This window comes from Monomorium pharaonis, chromosome 8 (genome assembly GCF_013373865.1).
Source record: "Monomorium pharaonis isolate MP-MQ-018 chromosome 8, ASM1337386v2, whole genome shotgun sequence".
Taxonomy (NCBI): Eukaryota; Metazoa; Arthropoda; class Insecta; order Hymenoptera; family Formicidae; genus Monomorium; species Monomorium pharaonis.
This window is the reverse complement of record NC_050474.1, coordinates 15,270,246-15,297,713: the sequence shown is the minus strand read 5'-3', so window position 1 is coordinate 15,297,713 and position 27,468 is coordinate 15,270,246. Positions and strand designations below refer to the sequence as shown.

The 27,468-nt window shown below is 32.2% G+C and overlaps 1 protein-coding gene and 2 long non-coding RNA genes across 4 annotated transcripts in view; 1 reads left to right on the top strand and 2 right to left on the bottom strand.

The window, feature by feature from the left end:
- The window catches only part of LOC105839265 (ribosomal protein S6 kinase 2 beta), a 77,417-nt gene that overhangs the window by 17,879 nt on the left and 32,070 nt on the right, over positions 1-27,468 (bottom strand). For both annotated transcript variants that reach the window (XM_036291297.1, XM_036291296.1), the window contains exon 13: positions 17,544-17,814. In XM_036291297.1, the coding sequence (XP_036147190.1) occupies positions 17,544-17,814 (271 nt within the window). The remainder of the gene's footprint in view (positions 1-17,543; positions 17,815-27,468) is intronic.
- LOC118647087 lies at positions 18,422-27,382 on the bottom strand. Its single transcript, XR_004964395.1, has 2 exons — positions 26,584-27,382; positions 18,422-18,600 (listed from the first exon to the last, which is right to left on the bottom strand). It is a non-coding gene; the product is annotated as an uncharacterized LOC118647087 (long non-coding RNA).
- On the top strand, positions 22,643-24,976 carry LOC114254211. The gene is made up of 2 exons (XR_003625567.2): positions 22,643-24,639; positions 24,801-24,976. It is a non-coding gene; the product is annotated as an uncharacterized LOC114254211 (long non-coding RNA).

Below are 27,468 nucleotides of genomic sequence, written 5' to 3'. Positions count from 1 at the left end.
CATATATTCTAAGAAAAATTGAATAAAACATTTATTATCCTGTTTTTGTTCAGTACATGATAAATTAGATTTTGTGCATTTTTTTGTACACAGTAATTGTAGACAAACCGTTATTTTTGAAAACATTATTTTTATAATAATTTTTTTTAATATCAAATGGATCTCTCATTCAGAATGTTATAGTGTTGCGTAATTTCTGAGTCAACTACGACGCGCATGGACGGCTCAAAAATCGGACAGCATTGTGATATCTTTTATGAGACATTAAGCTGATATCATTTAGCTGATATCATAAGGATAACATTTTCAAGAAACTTAAATGAAACTCTTCAATGAGATATCTCAAAGACCTCTTTTAGTAAACGTCTCTGATAAATGTTACCATTTTGACATCATTTCCAAGATATATAAATGTTTTCTTAAAAAAGTTCTCTTAAAGTTTTCATTCTGACAAGCGTGTTGTCTGAGTAACTTCCACCATGGAAGTAAATGTTCTATAGAGCTATGGAAGTTTAATGGATCCCTAATAAACGTCTATCTGACTTCTACCATGGAAGTAAATGTTCCATAGAGCTATGGAAGTTTAGTGGATCCCTAATGGATGTCTATCTAACTTCCATCATGGAAGTAAATGTTCCATAAAGCTATGAAAGTTTAATGAATCCTTAATGGACGTCTGTCTAACTTCCATCATGGAAGTAAATGTTCCATAGAGCTATGGAAGTTTAGTGGATCCCTAATAGACGTCTATCTAACTTCCACCATGGAGGTAAACCTTCAATGGAGCTAAGGAAGTTTACTAGACCTCTAATGGACGTCCATCTGACTTCCACCATGGACATAGACGTCCCATGGATCTGTGGAGGTTTAATGGACGTCCACTGGACATCCATTGGATGCCATTTCTATGTGGGTTGGGTCGGATATTCATTTGGGGATTTCGAAGAACTCAATTAGACGGTTTACCGCACTAGTTACATAAATATCTATTCTGTTACAAGTGCATGGAAAATCATCCTTTTCGCGTCCTATTTTTTGTTTGCCGATTTTCCACACAAACAGATTTTTCACACAAATAAATCATTATTTTACATTATTTCATTTTTATATCCCAAGAAAAAGCATGTAGCAATGCTTTACTGCACTACTTTTCTGCACGCTTGCTTTGTTTTACGCACGCTTGCATTCGTTATTAAGGCCGTCACACATAAAAGTCTGTAAGAATGTAAAAATCTGTGCTTGGGCCCTAAAGGCCATCACACATAAAAGTGCATAAGCTGCATGTGCATAGCATAAGATTGTTGAACTAATCAGCTCCCAGCATAAAATCGCCATATTGATGTACATAAAATGTTTATATTGGCTCAGCGTTTTTATGCTATGCATATGCGGTTTATGTCATTTCGTGTGTGATGGCCCATCACACACGAAATGACATAAGCTGCATAAGCATAGCATAAGACCGATAAACCAATCAGTTTTCAGCATAAAGTCGCCATATTGATATACATAAGATGCTTATTGACCTAGAGCTCTTATGTTATGCTTATGCAGCTTATGTCATTTCGTGTGTGATGGCCCTTAGGGCGCGCGCACAGATTTTTGCATAAGAGCATAAGGTCAATCAGAATCGTCTATTTCTCTCGCCAGGATAAAAATAAAGATCTCTGATTGGTTAATTCTCTTTTGCGTTATGCATTATGCGTTATGAAAAAGTCTGTGCTGCGGCCCTTACATTCACATCCAGTAATATATATACAAACTTTCGCAGTATTACCATATAATAGAGTGTTTTTAGACAGAAAACATTAAAAACTGCGGAATAATTCAAAATAGCATAAATTTAAATAAAATCTTTTAGATTATCTTTTAATTGATATTAGAATCAAAGTTTGCCTCTTAAAAATGTGCGCTTTTTAAAAAATGTTGAAAATTTGTAAAAAAAAACGTTTTTTCATAATTTTACGTAAATATTTCAATATCTCGAAAAGTTATTAAAATTTAACGCTGAATATATGTATCTTTATGTTTTTGGGATTGCTAAAAACAAATTTAATATTATTTTTCCAAAATTCAAAATGACGGACGCAGAATAGTAGTTGCAAGTAGGGGTGGGCGATCTTGTCAAACGGATCGATTTTTTTAAATTGATTTAGATCGGAGACTTGAAAATTGATTCGCCAAAAAATCGACTTTTAAAGATTCGATCTATCAGAAATCGATCTTTTTATCTAATTTAACAAAATATTAAATATTATTTGAATTTAAGATAACGAGATAATTTTTTATAATAACAACAAATTTTTGTATAAATAAAAAACTAATAACTATTGTTAGTTAATATACATGTTTATACCTTATTTTTTATAAATATTTATTCGTACTTAGTATATATACATATACATATACATATATATATATATTGCATATATACTATTGCCATTACATATTCTATATCCATTATTGCAATTTTCTTATCATAAACTGTATCATAAATGAAAGACTTAAAACTTGTAAGTTACATATTTGTAACTTAATCTGAAAGATGCCAATCTATTATACTTAAGAAACTTAAAAATGAACAGGATCGATCACGGGTCTCAAGAATCGATTCACTGAATTGATCGAAGCTGTGAGATCGGTCAAAAAGGATCGATATTCGGATACAGAGAAATCGATTTTTCAAAATATCGATTCAAGATCGCCCATCCCTACTGGCGACCCACTCGACTTAATACACGATGCTATAGTGACGATGCAAACGCCACATGGCAGCAGATGCGCGAGATGGAATTTCGTCCCTCATTTTCAGCTCCCGCACTACCCGCAGAGATACCTACAAGGTTGACGATAATAATGACGATGACGTATCTTAAATGAAATTTTGGCGTTTTGGACTTTGCATCGCGATATCGCCACTCATAAGACATGTAGAGAAAAAATAAAAGTAGTTTTCTAATATAAATCGACCCCAAGCTTTCGATTGAGCTTAGTTAGAACTCGATCGGTTTAGCCGTTTCTGAGATCCGATAATTTCGAGTGCTCGCAAGTCGCGCACTCGCGTAAAGAGCACGATTGGGCTCACGCTGTGCGTTCACTTGGCGCAAGCCACTACCGTGTCTCTTGATATTTTAAAAATTTGTTTAAGTAAATTTTGTTATAAATAAAAAAAAATTTTTTTACGCTTAAAATGTTCTTTTGACCTAAAGTAAAGCTTCCAATAGTTACTTTTCCCGCGCTGGGCTAGCCATGGGCAATAACGGGTACAGACAGATAAATGGTTTATATTATTGCTACAACAAAATAAACATTTTTGACAACGTAATACATGATTTTTATGTAATTGGTCGTACAATGAAATGGCGCTGTTAGTTTTTTTTTAAAGATTTTTATAATTTGTTGAAACAAATTGTCATAAACAAAAAAAAATTTTTTACGCTTAAAATGTTCTTTTGCTCTAAAGTGATAATTCCAATACTTTTCCGATTCTATAAATGTTTATAAATGTGTATAAAAAATTATACAGTATATTGTTATATTTATTTAAATTATAATTATCTTATACGATTATGAAAAATATTTTATGATTTAATTGCCAAGAAAAAATAATTTTCATGTTTGCAACTAGGGATGGGCGATCTTGAATCGATATTTTAAAAAATCGATTTCTTTGTATCCGAATATCGATCTTTTTTTACCAATCTCACAGCTTCGATCAATCCAGTGAATCGATTCTTGAGACCCGAGATCGATCCTGTTCATTTTTAAGTTCCTTAAGTATAATAGATTGGCATCTTTCAGATTAAGTTACAAATATGTAACTTATAAGTTTTAAGTCTTTCATTTATGATACAGTTTATGATAAAATTGCAATAATGGATATAAAATACATAATGGCAATAGTATATTTGCAATATACATATATGTATATGTGTATATATATATATATATATATATATATATATATATACATATACAGTATATATATATATATATATATATATATATACATATAGTATATATATACATACATATATACTAAGTACAAATAAATATTTATAAAAAATAAGGTATAAACGTATATATTAACTAACAATAGTTATTAGTTTTTTATTTATACAAAAATTTGCTGTCATTATAAAAAATTATCTCGTTATCTCAAATTCAAATAATATTTAATATTTTGTTAAATTAGATAAAAAGATCGATTTCTGATAAATCAAATCTTTAAAAGTCGATTTTTGGGCGAATCGATTTTCAAGTCTCCGATCTAAATCAATCCAAAAAAATCGATCCGTTTGACAAGATCGCCCATCCCTATTGTATACTAAGTGTGTCAAATTCAACCTAAGTAATATATAGTAAGTGTGTCAAATTTAATCTAAGTAATATATATTCCTGAATTATTTTAAGTTTATACTCACACACACAAATTAACTTCTCTACAAAAATAGTGATATCTAAATATTTTGCGCCAATTATAAAAACTAATATTTTTATAGAAACTAAAACATTATTACTATTCTTTAGCCAGTTTTTATAATACAAAACAATTTTTTAGATTTGACATTATAAAATGAGAGTATTACGTTTTTTTTCTCTACAAAAGTAATGATATATATAGAACATGCGTCAACTAGAAAATAAATGTTTATACAAATAAGAACATCTACTTTGTCATTCTTTGGCTGGCATTTGTAGTGTGATTTTTCATTAAGTCCGTATCAGAGTAGAGATTGATATTGAGATTGAATTAAAATGTAATCAATTAGTTGGTCAAATTCTAATTCAATCTCAATCTCAATCTCTAGTCTGATATTGCTTTGATTGTTTTAAGTTTGTCTTTAGATACAATTTCATTAATTACGAAGTATTTTTAAACTTAAGAAGATTCTTAAATATAAGATTAAACTATAAATATTAGCCTTTTGTATTAAATTATTGGCTGCTGTGCGCCTGCAAAAAACAATTGTCAAGAAGCATATTGGCAAGAAATAAAGGAGATAATATTGAGCTGGCAAATAAGTATTTTAATACAAATAATCACAAATATTACAAATATTTTAATACAAATAAATATTTTACTACAAAAACTTGGCGCCGCTAAACCAAATATTTGTTTTAATACAAAATCACTTTCTTACAATCTAACTTACATACTAAAATAATAATTAAAATTATAATTTGTCTTACAATTAAAATCATAATAACATTATATACATATAACATTATGTTGGAACCGGGCAGAGGAATAAGCCGTGCGTACTCGAGCGTGCTCGGAAGTCGGAAGGGCTGAAAAAAAGTGCGCGCGCGGCATGATTAACGTAGATAACATAGATAGGAACCAAGAGATGCATAACTGCGATATCGGCGCTCCAGTCCAACAATATAACTAGGCAAGACTAACATACATAGATCCAACACCCTCTCTATCAATGTATGCTATACAATCACATTTCTTTACTCTAAATGTAACATTGAAACACATTTAAAATGTTTAACTTTGGATAACGACTTAGTTAGAATATCAGCTACCATTGATTCAGTATCAAGGTATTAAATGGTTATTATTTTTTTTTCAACAAGTTCTCTGGTAAAATAAAAACTAATATGTTTGCTACGCTTATGATATACTGCATTTTTGGATAATTCAATCGCACTTTGATTATCACAATAAATGTTAATTGAATCTTTTACAAACTTATCAAAACCCATATTCATTAAAAATCTTTTTACATAAACGATCTCACGCGATATTTCTGCAAAAGCTGCATACTCGGCCTCCATCGTTGATAGTGCCACTGAAGCCTGCTTCTTCGACTTCCAACTCACTGGACCATTAGCTAATATGATTATGTTCCTGGTACATGACTTCCTGTCATCAGTATCTCCTGCCCAATCCGAATCAGTGTAGGCGGTGAGACCATTTCGGTTTTTGATGTACTTGATACTGTAATGAGATGTTCCTTTCAAATATATTAGCACCCTTTTTGCCAAAGATCAATGTGATTCCCCTGGATCGGTGCAGAATCGACTTAACGTGCTAGCTGCAAAGGCTATGTCTGACCGTGTAGCGTTAGCTAAATAAATGAGCCCGCCAACTAACTCCATGTATGGTCGATTCTTCATTTCTTCTCGTTCATCTTGGGACCTTGAATTCATCTCCTTTATAATATTTGTATTAGTTTCTATTGGCGTTGTTGCCGTCCTCGCATCCTTCATGTTAAATTTAGTTAACAATTCCTTGATGTATTTCTTCTGTGACAGACGAATGCTTCCAGTTAATCTTTGCCGTTCGACATTTATTCCCAGAATATCATGTATTGGTCCGAGATCCACCATTTTAAATACCGATTTTAATTTAGACTTTACAAGTTCTAGTTTTTCGATTTTCTTTGAGGCCAATATCAGGTCATCGACGTAAATTACCATAATGACTCGATTGTCATCTTTGTTGAACACATAGAGACATGGATCAGCTACTATACGTTTGCCTCCATTATTTATTACATACTTATCAAAAGTCTTGTACCATTCACGAACCGACTGTTTCAAACCATATAATGGTTTAAGTAATTTACAAATCTTTGATTTTTCATTTTTATTGATGTACATTTCTGGTTGTTCCATATACCCTTCATCTGAGAGTTCGCCTTGTGTGTAGGCCGATACAACATCCATTTGGTGGATATGCATTTCCTCGTTCACGGCTGCAGCAAGAATAGTCCTAATAATTTCATACCTTGAGACCGGCGCAAATACCTCATCGTAGTCCACTCCTTCTTGTTGCGTATGCCCTCGAACAACCAGTCTAGCTTTAAGCTTTTCAACTTCTCCTCTTTGATTGAGTTTAGTTTTAAACACTCAACGATTCGATAAGACCTTTTTATTTTTCGGCCTGGGCATTAATATCCAAGTTTTGTTTTCTAATAAACTTTTATACTCATTATTCATGGCTAGTCACGCTTTACCATTTTCACGATTTAATGCGTCCTGGACGGATTCAGGATCTGAAGTCTTCATATTACGTATCCGTAGATTTTCTTCGGTCTATCTGGCTGACCTGTTCTCTGTAATTTTGAACATCCTCGTCCACGACGAACTTCATCATCCTCTTCGCTAAACGTATCCTGTAAGCCAATTTTGGTTGCTGTTTCCTCTAGATCTGAATTTTCGTCTTCTTCTTCGTGTTCTTCGTTTCGGTAATCTGACAATTCCAATGGAATATTGCTTAAATTGTCATTTGTATTTGTTTCTATATCGTCTGACGTATCCAAAGGATCATTTGTTGATACATTAATCAAATCTTGTCTTTCAAAAAATCTTACATCTCGTGCTTTGATTACTGTTCTTGTTTCCGGTTTCCAAAGTCGATATGCTTTAGATTCTTCTGAATATCCAACTAAAACGTATTCGTCTGCTTTCGGTTGGAACTTTCCTGGTCCTTGCGTTTTGTTCAGCACTATCGCCTTGAATCCAATGACTCTAAAGAATCCAACGTAGGGTTTGCGTTTCGACCACGCTTCAATAGTTTATCCATTCAATGTTTTTGTGGCATATCTGTTTCGAAGATACGTCGCCGCATTAATAGCTTCTGCCCATAGTGATTTAGAGGTTGCCTTGTAACATTATGTATCTTGCCATTTCAACAAGTGTACGATTCTAACGTTTGGCAACTCCATTTTGTTGTGGCGTGTATTCCACACTTAACTGATGCGTGATTCCTTCATTCTTCAGAAAGTTCTTGAAAGCGTTCGATAAGTATTCCCTTCCGTTGTCTGTTCGTTTTTCATTTGTTTTTTGATTTGTTGACCTGTTTGTTTCACCGCCTTCAGCTTGTAGTTTTTAAATGCTTCAAGTACGTCTGATTTATTGCGCATCATCGTTGTTTCGGTATACGTTGTGCAGTCATCTGTAAAGGTTACAAAACATTTGGCGCCACCAAAAGATTCGTTTTTCATTGGGCCACATATATCTGAATGAACCAATCCAAAGATGTCTTTTTCGCAATGTGTAAAATTCTTGAATGGCTGAACATGTATTTTACATTTGGCACATACCTCACACTCAAGTTGATTCAAACTCGTTGTAAAATCCATACCCGCAACTATTTCGTTTGTTTTCATCCTCTTGAGATCGTTGACATTTACGTGTCCATACCTTTGGTGCCATTTCAATAGGTTTCTGACAGCCTCGTTATTCGCCTGCATTGCTTAGCCCATCCTCTCATTGACAACGTACAGTTGGTTTCGTGTTTTGTTGCTGTTAAAATCGTAAAACCATCCTTCCGTTTCACGAATACGCAATCTTTAAATATTACTGTGTCCTTTATCTGTAATACTAGGGACGGATAATAAATTATTACGTAGCTCCGGTACACACAACGCGTTTTGTATTTTCACCGAATTGTCCTCGCGATTTGTTTTTATGTACGGATTTCCATTGCCTGATCCGACCGACTTGACAAAATATTCCAACGCCGTATACACTTTAGATCGATCGTCTTTACTGAGCGTTCCGGATTTCCGTTTGTTGTTGCACATATGCCTGGTAGCACCACTATCGGAACACCACATACCTGATTTTGTAGTAAGTTCCGTATTGCAAGCGATCGCGGTTAGGGCGTTGTCCGTATTACTTGCCGTATTATTTGTTCTATGTTGTTGATCCGTTTGTTTTGGCTCTGCGCGGCAATCTCGACTTCTATGTCCTATTTTATTACAGTTGAAGCATCTTCCTTCGAATTTTTGCCAATTTGTTTTCGTGCTGCCATCCCTCGGATTTACGAGTTTACCACGATTAGCACTTCCTCTTGCCAACAGCGCCTCGCTCTTCTTGTCGCCGTCGTTCGTTTTCGCATTTCGATCACTCTGTCTTGTTTCCTCTTCTTTAAGCTTGGCCTTGAGGACTTCTAGTGTTGGAATGTCGTCGCGTGATTCTATGGCCACACTAAAATTTTTTTATACTCTTCCGGTAGGAAGTTTAGTAGCATTATGGATAGTAATTCATCCGGAATTTCGATACCCGTTTCTTCCAGCTGTCCTGCTTTGCTCGTGAAATCATTTACGTATTACGTTATTGACATATTCAATTTCCTTTCGATGCCCGGAATTTCGATGCCCGTTTCTTCCAGCTGTCCTGCTTTGCTCGTGAAATCATTGACGTATTGCGTTATTGACATATTCAATTTCTTTTCCATCCTTAGTAATTGCTTATATAATGTAGCCTTTCTTACCGGACCTTTGGATTCGAAGATTCCTTTGAAACAATCCCATGCTCCTTTTGCAGTCTCAGCTTTCTTTACGTAGTTCAGCTGGCTGTGAGATGCTCAAATTTATCAACGCAAGAGCTTTTGCGTCCTTTCTTATCCAGTCGTGTGCGTCTTGAGCCGGCTTAACCTCTGTGCCGTCAACGTATTGCCATAAATCGTTGTAGACGAGTACACTCTTCATTTGAACTTTCCACAGCTCATAGTTATTCTTCGTTAATTTTTCAATATTGGAGAAACCACTCGCAGACGCCATTGCCATTACCCTTTTGGATACTAATTCTCGATAAACACGTGCAGTCAATGAAACGCATCTGGGCCCATAACTTGTTGAAACCGGGCAGAAGAATAGGCCGTGCGTACTCGAGCGTGCTCGGAAGTCGTAAAAAAAATGCGCGCGCGGCGTGGTTAACGTAGATAACATAGATAAGAACCAAAAGATGCATAATCGATATCGGCGCTCCAGTCCAACAATATAACTAGGCAAGACTAGCATACATAGATCTCCAACACATTATTATACTCGCACGCATGAGAAAGAGAAAGAATTACTAAAATTGCAATTTGTCTTACAATTGAAATCGTAATAACACTATATATATGTATAACATTATACTCGCACGCATGAAAGGGAGAGAGAAAAAGATAGTAACACATATTCGAACGTATGCACACACCTAAGAGATTGAGATTCCTTAAAAGATAAATTAAGTTATATACTAAACGCACGCACGCACGCACGCACACACTCATACAAATGCAAGAGAAAAGGAAAGAAAGCTGGCAAATTATTCGGTTTAGTAGCGCCAAGTAGCCTTTTTGCAGTAAAATATTTATTTCTATTAAAATATTTTGTAATATTTGTGATTATTTGTATTAAAATACTTATTTGCCAACTTAATATTATCTCCTTTATTTTTTGCCAATATGCTTCCTGACAATTGTTTTTTGCAGGCGCATAGTAGCCAATAATTTAATACAAAAGACTAATATTTATAGTTTAATCTTATATTTAAGAATCTTCTTAAGTTTAAAGATACTTCGTAATTAACGAAATTGTATCTAAAGACAAACTTAAAACAATCAAAGCCATATCAGACTAGAGATTGCAATCTCAATATCAATCTCTAGTCTGATACGGACTTAATAAAAAATCAAACTATAAATGCCAGCCAAAGAATAACAAAGTAGATGTTCTAATTCGTATAAACATCTACTTTCTATTATAGTTGGCGCATGTTCTATATATATCATTACTTTTGTAGAGAAAAAAAAACGTAATACTCTCATTTTATAGTGTCAAATCTAAAAATTTGTTTTGTATTATAAAAAATGATTAAAGAATAGTAATATTGTTTCAGTTTCTATAAAAATATTTGTTCTTATAATTGGCACAAAATATTTAGATATTACTATTTTTGTAGAGAAGTTAATTTGTGTGTGTGAGTATAAACTTAAAAAATTTCAGAAATCTATATTACTTAGATTAAATTTGACACACTTACTATATATTACTTAGGTTGATATATGTATATTACTTAGATTGAATTTGACACACTTAGTATATAATACTTATTTCTTTTACGCTTAAAATGTTCTTTTGACCCAAAGTCTAGCCATCGGCAATAACAGGTACAGACAGACAAATTGTTTATAACACTACTATAGCAAAATAAAAAACATTTTTGGCAACGTAATACATCATTTTCGTATAATTTTTGCCGTACAATCAAATGGTGTTATTAGTTTTTTTTTAAGTCAATTTTTGTAATATGTCTAAACAAATTTTGTTATAAACAAATTACAAATATCGACTTTTTAAGAAAAACTAATAGCGCCATTTGATTGCACGGCAAAAATTACACTGAAATCATGTATTACGTTGCCAAAAATTAATTTCATGTAATATTTATAAAATTTTTGTTAAATGTTATAATTTAAAAAAATCTAAGATATTTTACAAAAGTAAATCTCTATTTATAACCTCTATGCGTTCAAATTGCAAAAAAACTTTATTTTATTAATCATAGATGCTTAAAATAACCCTTATTTTGTCTTTGTACTGACAAGGGACCTCGCAAACCCGAACATTCTGATTTTAATAAAACTTGGCATAAATATAGAAGGGATAAATATATGAATTTAGAAATTTTTGTTGGTGCTTATAAACGATTCAAAGTGTTAAAACCACCTTTCAAAAATTGAGAGTTTTTGCCTTTTCTCGATATCTCATAAACTAAACAAAATATTAAAAAATGTTTTATACAAAAGTTTTACAGCATAAATACTTCTATTTAACTAAATACTGTTTATTAAAAAAATTTTTTTTTTTTTCAAAAATTTACTTTTTATATCTTCCCTATTTTAAATATTTATTGTATCAAAATTTCAATTTCAGTGAAATTCGGCACAAATGTAAAAAGGGGCAATACACGAATTTAGAAAATTTTAGTTCGTGCTTAAAAACGGTTTAAAAGATTAAAATCACCTTTTAAAGATTGAGACATTTGTGTCTTTTTTTTCAATATATCTCGTAAACTTAACGAAACATCAAAAAATGTTTCATACAAAAGTTGTACAGTATAAATACCTCCATTCAATTACGCTGTTTACTTAAAAAAAAAATGTTTTTAAATAAAAAGAATTTTTCTAATTAAAAAAAATTTCAATAAAATTGACTTTTATGTATCTAGCATTTATAAAGTAATTATACTATCTTATACTACGTATCGGCCATTTTTCCCACTTTTCCAATATTGTACAGTTTTCTTTTTCTTATAGCTACTATTTAAAATTTTGTTTTCTGGTTCACAATTATTCTTATTATCAGGTTCATAATTATCATTTTCTAAATTCTTCTTCTTTATCTGTTACAAATTTTAAGTCAGTTAAATCCACTTCCCAATAATTTTGAAAGTCCAAAGTATATCAGTTTGTATAACAAATGCTACATTATTTGTTATAATATTCTGTATCACTTCATATAATTGTATTTCTCTTCTATTTGTAGGCGTTGGGAAAATATGTGTAATTTAAAATAAAACAATTAACATTAAAAATGTTTGCAACATTTATGTGTAACATTATGCTTTGTTTAATTAAAAATTTAAACAATTTAACAGAATAATGAAGCACACGTTAGACGTCACTTGATACTGATGTGAAAATGACGCGTAAAATCATTAATAAAGATACAAAACACTTTTATTAATATGATGCATACCGTGACATGACGAATATAAAACATGAATGTAAAATATGTGACAGATAGAATGAACATTGTGTGAAAACAATGTAACTACTCTAATATTGCACAACTGTCACATAAAAAATAATACATACAGGAATGCAGTTAATATAAGTATATAGTATTATAACATAGATAATATACACATAGATGATATAAATAATACATAGTATACGATAATATAATTACTTTATAAATGCTAAATACATAAGAGTTAATTTTAAAAAAATTTTTTTAATAAAAAAAATGTTCTTAATTAAATTTTTTTTTAATTGAACGGCGTAATTAAACGGAGGGATTTATACTAAAATATTTTTGTATAAAACATTTTTTAATATTTCGTTAAGTTTACGAGATATATCGAAAAAAGACAAACCTTTGAAGGGTGATTTTAACCTTTTAAACCGTTTTTAAGCACCAATTAAAATTTTCTAAATTCATGTATTGCCCCTCTACATTTGTGTCGAATTTCAAATTGAAATTTTAATGGAATAAATATTCAACATAGAAAAAATATAAAAAGTAAATTTTTGAAAAAAAATTTTTTTTCAAAAAGTAAACAGTATAGTTAGTATAACCGTTTATAAGCACCAACTAAAAATTTCTAAATTCATGTATTTACCCCCTCTACATTTATGCCAAGTTTCATTAAAATCAGCATTTTCGGGTTTGCGAGATTCCCTTGTGAGTAAAAAAACTTTTTCATTCATTATTAACGTATATAACTAACAAATTTTTATTTTTACTAAAATATTATAGTACCATCATAAAGTACACATTATAAGCTTTAAAAGGCATACCTATGAAAGTATCGTTAGGTGCGAGCTCGCGTGTGTGAAACGCGAGCTTTATTCCAAGGAAAATCAATATATCGATTGCCGTCGTCAGCTGACGGTCGCTTCGTTTTGAAGTTGTTTCGTTGTCGTTTGGTTTTCGGTTTTGAGCTGTCAAGCCGAGAGTTACCGTTTACGTGTGCTTTTAATAAACTGCATTCCTAATCGTAACGTGTTGCTTTATTTCGCGCGCGGGCGAGTGCTCGGGAATGCGCGAGCGTGTGCAGTGCAAGCGTGAGCGAATGCGCGGCACGGTAAACGTTACAGTATTTTATGATTTATTTTAGTCTTGAATATCCCAAGAAAAACTTATGAAAAAAACACGATTTTTTTTAAATTACGAACTTTTGAACTCTTGCATTTTGCAAAATAAATTTTTGTAATTTTTTTTAACTTACAGAGCTCATAAAATATATCAAGAATAATATTTTATAGTTTTAAAGTAATTTGAATAAATTTATAAAAATGGTAAGCAAAATACTGGATCAAGTCGAGAATTTCATATGATAAAACATTATGTTTCGATTACTAATATTCAAAATGTTATTTTTGCATTAAAATTACATTAAACTTCTAGTATAAAGTATGTTTTATCAAAATCAATCGTTTTTTAAAATATTTTTTTAATTAGACTGATACTAGAGACGTATTTGTACCGAGTGCGCGAAATCACGCGCTCCGCACTTGCCGCTACTCTAGGTCACTAACAAAATGGCAAAGACTTTCAAAAAATTCTAACTCTTTTAATTATAGTTTAAAAAAAATCTTTATAAATATTTTTTATATTAAATTTCCTGCTCTTTCGATTGACGATATTAATTTAAAAAAAAATGTTTAATCAAAAAATTATTTGCCAAAAACCTCAATTTTGCATTTATTTTGTTAAATAAAAAAAGCTCACCATTTAAAAAGATAAACAATTTTTTTATTTCGGATATATTGAAAAAAAGATTCCTGTTGAGTTTCCTCTGTATTGAATTTTTCCGCAGTCAAAATCTAAGGGCACTCCACTAATATATGCAGTACTTTTATTGCCAATCCCTGTAGGCATATATGTAATACTCATATTGCTAATTGGGCTTGAAAAAGGGTGAAAACATTACGATGCGACTTGATGTATCTTGACAGTTTTGCGCATGCGCAAAAGTCGCTCCCGCTACCGCGCGCTCCGCGCGTGCCTACTAACCATGTGCCACGCTTGCGCACAACGCTTGCGCAGGTACATGATTTTCACTACCTCTCTCTCTTTGATTTCACCCACTTCTCCTATGAAATAAGTTTGACGTTAGCAATATATGATACTCATATATTGCTAACGTCAAACTTATTTCATAGGAGAAGTATTATATATATGCCTGTAGGTGGGAGCAAGGTCTGTAGATGAACGACGGGAGTGAAAGGAAGGTTTTTGTCTTAGAACATATATATGAAAGCGGAAATGCCTTTGTTCTCGAGAGGTAAAACATGTCCAAAAGAAGTGAGAAAAAAAACGTAACTTTTCGCTCACTCGTTCTGCGAGTTACTGCTCGAAAGTGCGCATGCGCTGGCATTGTGCGCTGCGTCGTCTATTTGGCCGGTGCTCGAGTATAAGGTTTAAGGTTATATTAGTTACATGTTCACACATGTTGTGTATATGTACACGCATGATGCTTTGTGTGCGTCCCAAATAGCCGCGCATGCGCACTTTTGAGCAGTATCTCGCGAGTGAGAGGCAACTACGTTTTCTTTCTCACTTCCTCCGGACACGTTTCAGGCTGCTATTCCCCTTCCATGTATGTATGTTCTAAGGTTTTCGCATGAGCGCCATTTTGGGACTGTACAGTGTATGTGTAGTATTCGTTGTACAAGAAGAATAAGTGAGTAGTAGTAAAAGTGGAATGTGGGGAAGGTGGAATTGATACATCGTATTGGCCCCGATCATTTTGGCGTCAAATGTGTAACAATGGATGCGAAGACCTTCCTTCCCCTCTTATCGTTCATCTACAGACCTTGGGTGGGAAAGCAAAAACATCACGGTGCAGACGATATCATTTCCTCTGTCTATTTGTGTACTTCGCGATGCGCGTGCGCGACTAAACATGTCCCCACCACAATTCCTGCTTTCTCTTAAAGAGAATGATCGAGCATGTGCATCGTAAACAAAGTACACCAGTAGACACGTAGACAGAGAGAACAATGTCGTTTGCACCGTGATGTTTTCGCTCGCCCACTTACAGAGATTGGCTATATGGAAGTATTTCATATACAGGGTGTAATGTAATCGGAAGCCATCCCGTAATGGAAAGATAGACGGGATCGAGATGAACATAAAAGTCCAATATTATCTTGGGTTAAGTCTATCAATAATCGAAATATAAATTTTTCAAATTGTACGAATGAGAGCGCGCCGTGTGAAGAGCCGAGACGCTCGAGCTGTAGCACGGCCCACTGTGTCGAGCATTGGCTGCCGGCGGCGGGGGGAAGAAGGAGAAGCGATGCCGCTGCCTGTGCTTCGCCGTCCTCGCGTCTCATCGCACCGCGCCAACACTCGTGGCGATGGCAGCTATGCACATTCGCGATTACTTGACAAATTAGGAGTTAGCAAAGATATGACAAATTAAAACCGTAACAAACTGCTGTGATTAAGAAAGTCGAAAAAGAGCAAAAGCGATAGATACTTATGGAATCTACAAATAATCTAATTTCTATCGTAATTGTGAATAAGTAAATTAATAAAAGTTTTTCGTACATTCACAAAAGATTCTTTCTTTCTCTTAAATATCTTATTTACAGTATCATACAATTCTAACTTTGTTTCTTATCGAATTGTGTCGTACTGTTAAATCCTTGATGAAAACATTAATAAAAAATTACCATAAATTCACGATTAATTCTTAAAGTGATAATTTTCTTTTGTAAGTGTATTATAATATTTGCCGCATCAAATTCTCTCATCGTTTCTTATTGTTTTTTTCCATGGAATGTTAAATTAACGAAGGTTTATTACGATTAATATCTACGATTGATTTTTCATACATTCTCATTTCGTAAATATTTAATTAGAAAATTATAAAATGCGCGATACATCCATATAATATGTTACACTCATTGTTCATAACACGATAGAAAAATATCTCTTGATGTAACGATTTCACAATAGATTATGCCTTCTACGATAATTATGAGAGATGTTCAATATCAAATATTATTAATATAACGAAGAGTTTTTCTTTCATAACGATAGGGAACTCGGAATTTCTTTTATCTTTAATTACATTATTAATTACGACAGATTTTTACTGATTGGTTCAGAATAGATATCAAGAAAAATACAAGAATCTAATTGATTTCTCTTTTGTAATCCATTACTTCTCTGAATCAAAAAGAAAGAATTTCAAAAAGTGATATTATTGTCTATCATTCTCTCGTTTCCTGTTAGGAAAGTATATTTTCTCGTTGGAATATGACAAAATATCTGCGGAGACATCGTGTTTAATAGTTCTGTCTCGATTATTGATAGACCTAACCCAAGACAATATTGGACTTTTATGTTCATCTCGATCCCGTCTATCTTTCCATTACGGAATGGTTTCCGATTACATTACACCCTGTATAAAAATTACTAACACTTTATCGCCTTTATAAACCTAACCTAACCCTAACCTTAGGTTAACCTGTAAATCGTGTCACTCAAAAACATTAAATCACGTAAATGAAGTCGATACAATAATGGTGATACAATTAATGTCAATAATAAAATCAAGGATGAATATCAACATCCGAATACCATAATAATACTCGAAAGTGACAGCAAACTCATACTTTCAAAGATCGTCCAAATTGTGAAAAAAACTACAAAAGATCTTTTGCCACAAAGTCAAAAGAAAAATATTTGAATATATATAAAAGTAAATATCACTAAATATCATTTTATTTATTACAAAAACTAAAATTTCTTTATTCGCATAGACTTCACTCCCTGCACTTTCTCCCAAATCCACTCTCATCTTCGCCACTATTTACGCACTTGTAACAAAAAAAAGTATTTAATTCATGTGGTTCTACTATAGTCCACTCGTGGACAATAGCGGGTTTTCAGCACTTGTTACACAATGTACTATTTTCACTATTTTGAAAATAAATGTAAACAAAACATTTATTATTTTAACATAATATTAGCTCTTACGTAGAAATTCATTTCGATATTAATATATACCTTGAGACTATGTGGATCTTTAATAACTTCTGGTCCGTCCGGCAATACTTTTGGAGGAATAAGATGTCGGTTTACAATCCATGGGTATTTTAAAATCACAGCCGCTGTAGGTCTTCGAGTGGGATCCAAATGCAACATTCTCTTAACCAGTTCTTTAACTTCACTAGAGATATGGCACCATATTCCACTTTCCACATCTATATATCCTGAACCAATACGATCTAATATGTCATTTGCACTATCTCCTGGGCTATTACGGAAAGGCGTGTACCTATGTGTTGAATAATAAGATAAAATCAATTCTGGCTGTATGTATCATAACCACATGCGATAAATAACAAGGTGTTTACTTTTACAAATTTTGTAAAAATATGCCCAGATTTTACAAGAATTTTTATTCAAAATACCAGATAAAATTAAAAAAATTTTTAACATAGCTTTAAATAAATTTATTCTATTAAATCTTTTAATGTTCCTTAATCATAAATTACAAGACAAAATATTTAAGTTTTAAATATTAAACTTTCGAGTGCACACTTCCGTAGCAAATCTTTAAGAATCATGGAGGTGAAATTGACCACAGGCGATTACTTGTAGTCTCAAAAATTATAAATTTTCTTTTTTTTAATATTAAAATATTTTTTGTAATAAATATATTCAACTTTAAGTCCGCGTTGTTAAATTAAAAAAAACATTTATTATTAAAAAATAGGTTTAAAATTAAAAGTGTAAAGAAATGCAATTTTACAAAAAAAAGGATGAATTTTTTAATTTTTAAGTTTTAAAATCTTTTTCAGGATTTTATTGATAAGAGCTCACTAGAAAAAATATAAGCTGCTTAATTTTTTCCAAAATTTTCTGAAGTTTTTTCCCAAATATTTTTAATTTACTTGTGGCAATTTGCCTATGGTACTTTCTGTTAAAAAGATTACCTCTTTTCCCTTAAAAAAATCAGACTTGGAAAAGGATTTCTCTTTCAGATTATTCCTGGTAGAAAAAAATTTTGGAATCAAGATGATTCTCAAAATGCACTCAAAGGTTTAAATTTGACAAAACACTGAAAAAAAATAATATAAAATAAATGGTATATCCGCAATATACAGATTTAGCTCACCGGAAATACAAAATTTCAAAAGTGATTAACCCCTTTGTGGGCACTGACGCCATGTGGCGTGGAAAATCTTTATTCCTCAATGGGCTTTACCACTATTTGGTGCACAATCTCTATATTCTATAATTGCGTAAACATAGTTGTAAATGTAAAATTGTAAAAAGCTAACCAATCACAAATAATTATTTCTTTACAAACCACTTATAGACACGAATAAAAGAACATATGAGCGACATAGAAAAGAATAAGAGTAAACTTTTGGTGGTCAGTAACTACTTTAAAATTTAGAGTATCAAAACGTCATTTATTTAATAAACAAATGTGCCAGGAAGTTAACTTGATAAACTTATTTATTGTTTATTTAGAGTCTAAATCATAACTTCGAGTGGCAAATACCTCGAGTATTCCATACAAAAAAAAAAAAAAAACAGAAGAAAAAGAGAATATGCAAAGATGTTCTTCATAAAAAAGAATGAGAATTTATTATATAATAGAATTGAACATATTATATAATAGAATAATAAAAATCGCTTAATGTTTACTTTCCATATATATATCTAAGCATGGTGGAAGTAACAAGGTGTCCTATTGCGCAGGCATTTCTATTGACCAATAAGAGAGCGTGCCAAGATTCCGCCATCTTGTATAATTTGAATGGATATTAAACGAAGATTCGAGCAAGAAAAAGTTATTATTATAATAAAATATTTTTGAATGTAATTAAAATTATAGTGTGAATATATTAGAAGACAAAAATACAAACACATAAATACAAATATAACACTGATAAACACAGAGAAACAATATATAATATATCTTTTAAACAAAACAGAAAATATTGATCTTTGCCTTTTTCTATCACATTTATGTTATATAATAGAATATAAAATTACTTTTTATTAGTAAATTTTTTCATTTTTCTTTTTTGTTTTATTTTATTATTTTTCACCAAAATTTTTTTATTTGTTATGCAAAGTCTTATATATGTTCGTGTTTTAATTAAACATAATAAAACTTCACGCGGGATTATTATATTTTTATCAATTTTTTTTTCGGTTCTATTTGCGACTGTTTGAAATATCCATGGTTCTTTCTGCAAGAAGAATCCATGGTACGCTTGGAATTCTTCATTCATTACTATTGCCGCTTTAAATAAGTCTGGAGAAGGCCTTATAATCTTTCCTCTAGAGATGTAGTTAATCCAGTCATTTCCTTGATTAATCAACATCTCAGTAGGATTACCTAAATTTTTATATTTATTTAAAAATAAACACGACGGCATTTTAAATGACAACTTGTCAATTTTAAACGGCAACCTGTCAATCGATTGCTATAGTAATTATGCAAAATGGCGGAAAATTGGTGCTGCGCAGAACGTGACAAAAATTCGTTCGAGGTAATAGCACACCTTGTTACTTCCATCATGTATCTGAGATTGTTTTGTTATTGATCCTCAGTCGATTCATAGACTCGTTATATGATGGATGTATGTTATATTTTCGTTTCTTACTTTATGTTTTATCTTATTATTACTACCATTTTATTATTACTAATCATACTTGGTTTATAAATTTATTCATTGACTTTGGACACGTACGTTCTCAATATTTTATTTTAATTTATATCTTTCTGCTTTTGCTCTATATATTCCTTTATTGTTATAATTTATTCTTAATGTTATTAATTTTACATCTATGTTATATCTCTTGTAGAACTTGCTGTATATTTCGCTGATCCGAATACATTAAGTCGTTATGTTGTAATTTAATCACTTGTATTTATACCTGAAGAGGACCAAAAATTAATGTTTGAAGCGTCATTTATTTAATAAACAAAATTGCCAGAAAGTCAACTTGATAAACTTATTTATTATTTATTACTACTGGCAAAAAAGTTCATATTATATTTTAATTATTTTTTTAGTGATTAAAGAATTATCAACTGTGATTAGTTGATTTCTTACAACCTTGTGTTTACAACTACGTTTACGCAATTATAAAATCATCTTTAGACCATTTACTACTGGACCGCTCATCAGCTCTAGTCCAGTAGAATTAGCTTCAAAAAGGACAGTTTTGTAAAAAAATTAATAACTCAGGTTTGACTGTGCGTAAAGCACAATTAATATGTGTCGATTAAGATAGGCACGTTTGCAACTCGCAAAAAGCTAAGGGTTATTGCAAAATTACGGGTTAAAGTGAGGAAAAAGTAGTTTTTTGCTTGCGCCTCGTAAACTAAAAACGGAATCAAAAAAAGTTTCAAATAAAAGTTGTAGATATTAAGTAGACCTACAATAATAAGTTTGGTTCATTAAGATCGGTCGATTAGTTTGGTTGTAGAGTAGAAAAAACCATAAAAAATGACCATTTCTTTAATTGTTTATAACTTTCTTAGAAATTAACTTAAGCATTTGAAATTGTAGGAAAATATAGCTTTTATGACGATAAAAAAGTGTACCAAATTTCATAAAAAAATATTAACCACTTTTCGAGTAATGGCAATTGTTTAACCAAAACGCGCTAAAATTTAATTTCTACATTTTTGAGACCATGCACGAACATGAACCAAAGTTTTTTCTCTTCTTAAAAAGTTGCAGTATTATATATCGGTATTGCGAAATGTGTGCAATGCAATTAAGTGCCTCAAATAAAAATAAGCCTAATTAACAATAAAATGATTTTTAAAATATTAACGCTATCAAAATGGGGTAAAATGCATTTAAAAGATGCGATTTTTCTTTAAATTAAAAAAAAAAGAACATTGTCCTAGGTTGCTCAGAAGCCGAGATAATTTTTTTTGTTTGAAAAATCACTGTTGCTACAGTTATGAATATTAATAGCTGAAATTTTGAACAGCGTCTTATCAAATAGTTAAAGTAGCCTTTCCCAAATGTTCGAAGCGATTCATGAAGATTAATCACTGTAAACGCGTTAACAAAAGCAGTATCACTCGAGAGCGGCGGCCGAAGGCGCGCGCGAGCGCGCACGTTGTCTGCTAGCGCGTGGCCAGGCGAGCGCGTACAAAATTGATTTGGCGCGTTCAAATTACTTCAATCGTTAATATCTCGGGAACTAAGCGTCCTAGAAAGATGATTTTTTTTAAACTGGGCTATCTCGACGAGACAAGATTAATGAGCTAAACTATTTTTTTATATCTTTTCAAATAAACGTTCTAATTAATTTTTATCTTTTTTTAATTTTTTTTATTTCACGCGTTAAAGACGTATAATTTATTTACCTATGCGGCGTGTGCATATGCTCTTTGTTATTATAATTTAATCTTTTCATTACTTTCATTGCAAGGAATGTTTTTTATTTTTTTTGCATAATTTAGTATAATTTTTGCATTTATGTTATTATTAAATTAACCTTAACCTACAATTAAATATTAGTAATATAACATTAGTTTTTTTTAGATATAAATGTTTGTTAATTGTACTAAATTGTGCAAAAAAGAAATAAAAAGCGTAGATTCCTTGCAATAAGAGTAATAAAAAAATTAAATTATAATAACAAAGAGCATATGCACACGCCGCATAGGTAAATAAATTATACGTATTTAACGCGTGAAATAAATAATTAAAAAAGATGAAAATTAATTAGAACGTTTATTTGAGGAGATATAAGAAAATAGTTTAGCTCATTAATTTTGTCTCGTCAAGATAGCCCAGTTTAAAAAAAATCATCTTTCTAGGACGCTTAGTTCCCGAGATATTAACGATTGAAGTAATTTGAACGCGCCAAATCAATTTTGTACGCGCTCGCCTGGCCACGCGCTAGCAGACAACGTGCGCGCTCGCGCGCGCCTTCGGCCGCCGCTCTCGAGTGATACTGCTTTTGTTAACGCGTTTACAGTGATTAATCTTCATGAATCGCTTCGAACATTTGGGAAAGGCTACTTTAACTATTTAATAAGACGCTGTCAAAATTTCAGCTCTTAATATTCATAACTGTAGCAACAGTGATTTTTCAAACAAAAAAAATTATCTCGGCTTCTGAGCAACCTAGGACAATGTTCTTTTTTTTTAATTTAAAGAAAAATCGCATCTTTTAAATGCATTTTACCCCATTTTGATAGCGTTAATATTTTAAAAATCATTTTATTGTTAATTAGGCTTATTTTTATTTGAGGCACTTAATTGCATTGCACACATTTCGCAATACCGATATATAATACTGCAACTTTTTAAGAAGAGAAAAAACTTTGGTTCATGTTCGTGCATGGTCTCAAAAATGTAGAAATTAAATTTTAGCGCGTTTTGGTTAAACAATTGCCATTACTCGAAAAGTGGTTAATATTTTTTTATGAAATTTGGTACACTTTTTTATCGTCATAAAAGCTATATTTTCCTACAATTTCAAATGCTTAAGTTAATTTCTAAGAAAGTTATAAACAATTAAAGAAATGGTCATTTTTTATGGTTTTTTCTACTCTACAACCAAACTAATCGACCGATCTTAATGAACCAAACTTATTATTGTAGATCTACTTAATATCTACAACTTTTGTTTGAAACTTTTTTCGATTCCGTTTTTAGTTTACGAAACGCAAGCAAAAAACTACTTTTTCCTCACTTCAACCCGTAATTTTGCAATAACCCCCAGCTTTTTGCGAGTTGCAAACGTACCTATCTTAATCTACACATATTAATTGTGCTTTATGCACAGTCAAACCTGAGTTATCAATTTTTTTTTTTGAAAAAATGCTAATTCTACTAAACTACTCTTGTGCAGACCGTTGCCGAGTAAAAAAAAGATAGATAGTACTTTCTCGCACGTGTGACAAAGAAACAAAGCTCGAGGGAGTAAATTGCCAAGTACTGCGTTGCCACATTTTGACATATCCTCTTGCTAATAACTGTGGATACCTAAGTATAGTCAATACAGTAAAAATAATCTTGATATCAACGGATTCTATAAAAAATGCCGTATATTTCATTGCAGATCTGATACATTTTTTTAAGCCCTATCAATTATTTGCATAAAATGTCACAGTGTAACTGTTAGAACAAAAGTTAGCACAAACGACTGCTAGTTCGATATATATATGTCACTATAGCGATGTCTCTTTTCCTTTACTCAGTAACAGTTTTCATAGGCGATCCACGGTCCAGTAGTATGTAGTCTAAGCACAATGTTTATTCTTTGATTAATTGGTTTTAAAGAAACTTGCGCTATATATAGGTTTTTAGATAGCTGAATACAAATTCATGAACAAAATTAAAAATGGCAAACTCCAATATGATCTGACTAAAGTGTTAGTTTCAAAATTGATTGTTCGACAAAATCTTGTATGAATGGCTGCGTTCAACGGAGAATGTAGCGGTGGAACTGTTGTAAAATTCTCCAATTTGTTCTTGCCCTTAGTTCGTGTTGAAAACTAAATGTATAAACCAATTGTTGTGAGCGTGGCTCTCACAACCAATAATAAATAAAATAATATTAAAATTAAATTTAAAAAGATATTAGAGCTCGTCGAAGAAGACTCATTATCGCGAGGTGTCGAATAACACATGCCTCGTGTGCTGCTGGCCGACCATCGCACCGGTCAACGCATCTCGGAATTTAGCTTAGCAATAATCATGTCATCGAAAATGCATATTTGCGTTTTGGCAATTGTTGCTAAGCTGCAAATATTTCCCGCGCGCCGAATGCGCGCGGATAATGACCAAATATAGTCATGCTAAGTGCCTATTGCCTCACTATTATACCAAACCCGCAGTACTACTTAAGCACCCGCCAAATAATGGGCCGCGGAACAGTCATTAGTCAATCAAACCGATATGTACGGCCCGCGAGATTAGAGTACGGAACTTAGAATTCGGGACTTATGCTGCTTTCCATTTACATCAAAACTCAGATAAATTTCACTTGTGACGTCATAACTCAGTTAAATGCACGTTCCTTTTGCATTTTCACAAGTGAGATTCAACTGAGTTTTTTTCCTACAATCTGAGCAATTTCAAGACCGTGTGCTTTACTGATTGTGAGTCTCGCATACTCACTTTAGAAGTGAGGTTATATATTGAAATAATTTTGTCATTAAAATAAGCGTGATCACTTGCATATTTCTTTAAATCACTGAGTAATGACGTTACTATCTGAGTAAAATACACACATTACTGAGTGACTCAATCTCATTTTCAGATAAATGGAAAGCAGCATTAGTCACAGCGAACCTCGAGCGAGCGAATATACAGCGCGCTATCTCAGAGCCGCGCGCCGTATCTAATCACCTCTGTGTAAGACACCTTCGCCGACCGCAAGTATAAGAAACTACAGTGTATCATACGGCGAATAAACATTCTGTTAATTAGCAAAAACAAGTGTGTCAGTGACTCGAGGACCCTGCCAGTGTAACCCTCCTTTCGTGAGTTCCCAAAGCATGAACAAACCCGACAAAATTACCCAGCTAGCCAGGCCTGTTAAAATCACATATCGTGAAAGCTTTATAGCAAGGATTATTTCAATTTTGACAACAATTTTATGACAAGTAACTGTCTGTTGCTTTGTCTTCTAAAAGTTTCGAACAAATTTACGGCAAAAGTTTTCATCACGCGATGCTGCAAATAACAGAGAGACTTGTACATAAATATTACGTAGAGAACTTACAAGATTTGCTCGGACATGATAAAATGCAAAATTTAAGCAAATAACAGAGTAAACCTTGCCACACGACATGACAATAAATTTATGGCAGGAACAGGAAATCTTGTTAAGCACAGAATAACGGCAAATTAGTAGCAAGAACAAAATAAAATTTGCCGAGCACACTTTTGCAACAAAATTGTGACAAGGTGTGTCCGTAAACAGCTTAGTTTTTGCTGGCAAGGCTTGTCGCAAATAGTAGGACGCACATTTTATGCAAATAACAGGGTTGCATTATCAGGTTTTAAACTTTATTTCTGGTGACTTTACTATCTATCTCGAGATTGGCGCATTTCTCGTGAAAAAGATTTACCTACTGGATTAATAAAGGAGGCTTGTCGAGAACAGAGAACCAAGTACGATTGCACCATTCACGTATGATATTGGACTAATCAGTTTTGTTGATCTTAATTTCGACAAGATTGGTCCTGTTCTTGCCACAAATTTGCTATCACATTGTGCATGGCAAGGTTTGCCTGGTTCTTACTGCAAATTTGTTGTTATGCTTTACTAGCAAATTTTACCCTGTTATTTGCATAAAATATGCGTCATACTATTTACAAGCCTTGCCAGCAAAAACTAAGCTTAATGCGGACACACCTTGTCGTAATTTTGCTGCAAAGGTTTGCTCGAGTTTGCGGCAAACTTCGCGCAAAGTTTGCGTCATTTTGCTAGCTGGGTATTTGTTGCACCACAAGGTACAACACAATCATATAAAAGAATTTTGCAACAGTTCCACCGCTACATTCTCCGCTAAACGCAGCCATTTATTTTTTTCAAGTGCTAAACATAAATTCAAAATTATAAAATTAAAAATGACGAAATTAATATAGAAGTCAAAACAGATAAACATACAAAAATTTTATCAACAAGATTTTTAGATTTATAGTTTTTAGGAATATTTTATTTCTAAATACTTCTATTTCAAGAGATGTAAACATCAATTTTTTTAAGTTTTTAGTTTTTTCTCTTTAAATAAAAGAACTAAATATTAACAATTCTTCTAGTCTCGCCGCCGGCATTTGCTAGTAAATATATATTCACAGCCGCAGAGTGTATCACGTGGAGGATACCATAATAGGATTTACATTTTTTTGTTTTTACTTTTTACATTTTTTTGTTCTTTTCACCAAATCAAATTTGTATTCAGCGACATGAAAAACCTCTAAGTCTTTCAAATATAATCACTTTTGATTTTTTTTGCCTAAATAAGCACAAACAGTGAAACTGGGCCCACGAAGAGGTTACGGATCGGCAAAAATAAGGGATTACTCATGTATACCTTTTTAATGATACGAATACACATTTATATTTTACGATAAGTCGGCTATTACATAGTCGGCAAATACGAGAACAAACGCACAAGCCGAAGGCTAATACGTTTACCCGCACGAGTAGGAATAGTCAATCCGCACATGTTACATATAAGGCCTGTTCTTTTTAGTTGCACTGCTGCATTGGTGCAACAAGTTAGAATAAGAAAAAATATATTTGTCTCACTTTAACTTATTGCACCAGTGCATCAGTGCAGTTAAAAAGAACAGGCCAATAATATTTTTTATTACCTGTGCGTCAAAGTGTAATTCTTAAGTGTAAATTGACAGGTTAGCCAAGGTTAAGTTTGCAAAAGTGACTAAGCGTTGGTAATCCTGCAAAAGTTACCGCATGCGTGTCGCGCATAAAAGTGAAATAATGATGTAAGTAAAGTCAGCTAATCATGAATTAAATTAAGTGATAGTGCTGTAAATTTGGGGGAGAAATACTTTTGTAATTCCATCTATTGAAGACTCAAAAACAATAAAATGTACTTTACTTGCGTAGGATAATTGGATTGAAGGTAAACGGCGACTTTTCGGGCGGTAGAAAGCTACGAAAGGAGTCACTTTCGACACACATGTAACAAAAATATTTTTTACTACCAGACTTTTTAGTTTGTTCATTACTAATTGCTGTGACATTATCAGAAAAAATGATCAAAGAATATTGTTAGAAAAAGAGAAACAAAATTTAAATTCAAAAGTACAATTTAAAAAATGTTTCCAAGTATTAATAAAAACTTGTGAAAATCCCATAATTCTGAAAAATAAATAAAAAAATTAATTGTTTTTTCAGTTTTTCCGGTAGTAAACACCCTGAGTAATAATAAAAACTTGTGAAAATCCTATAA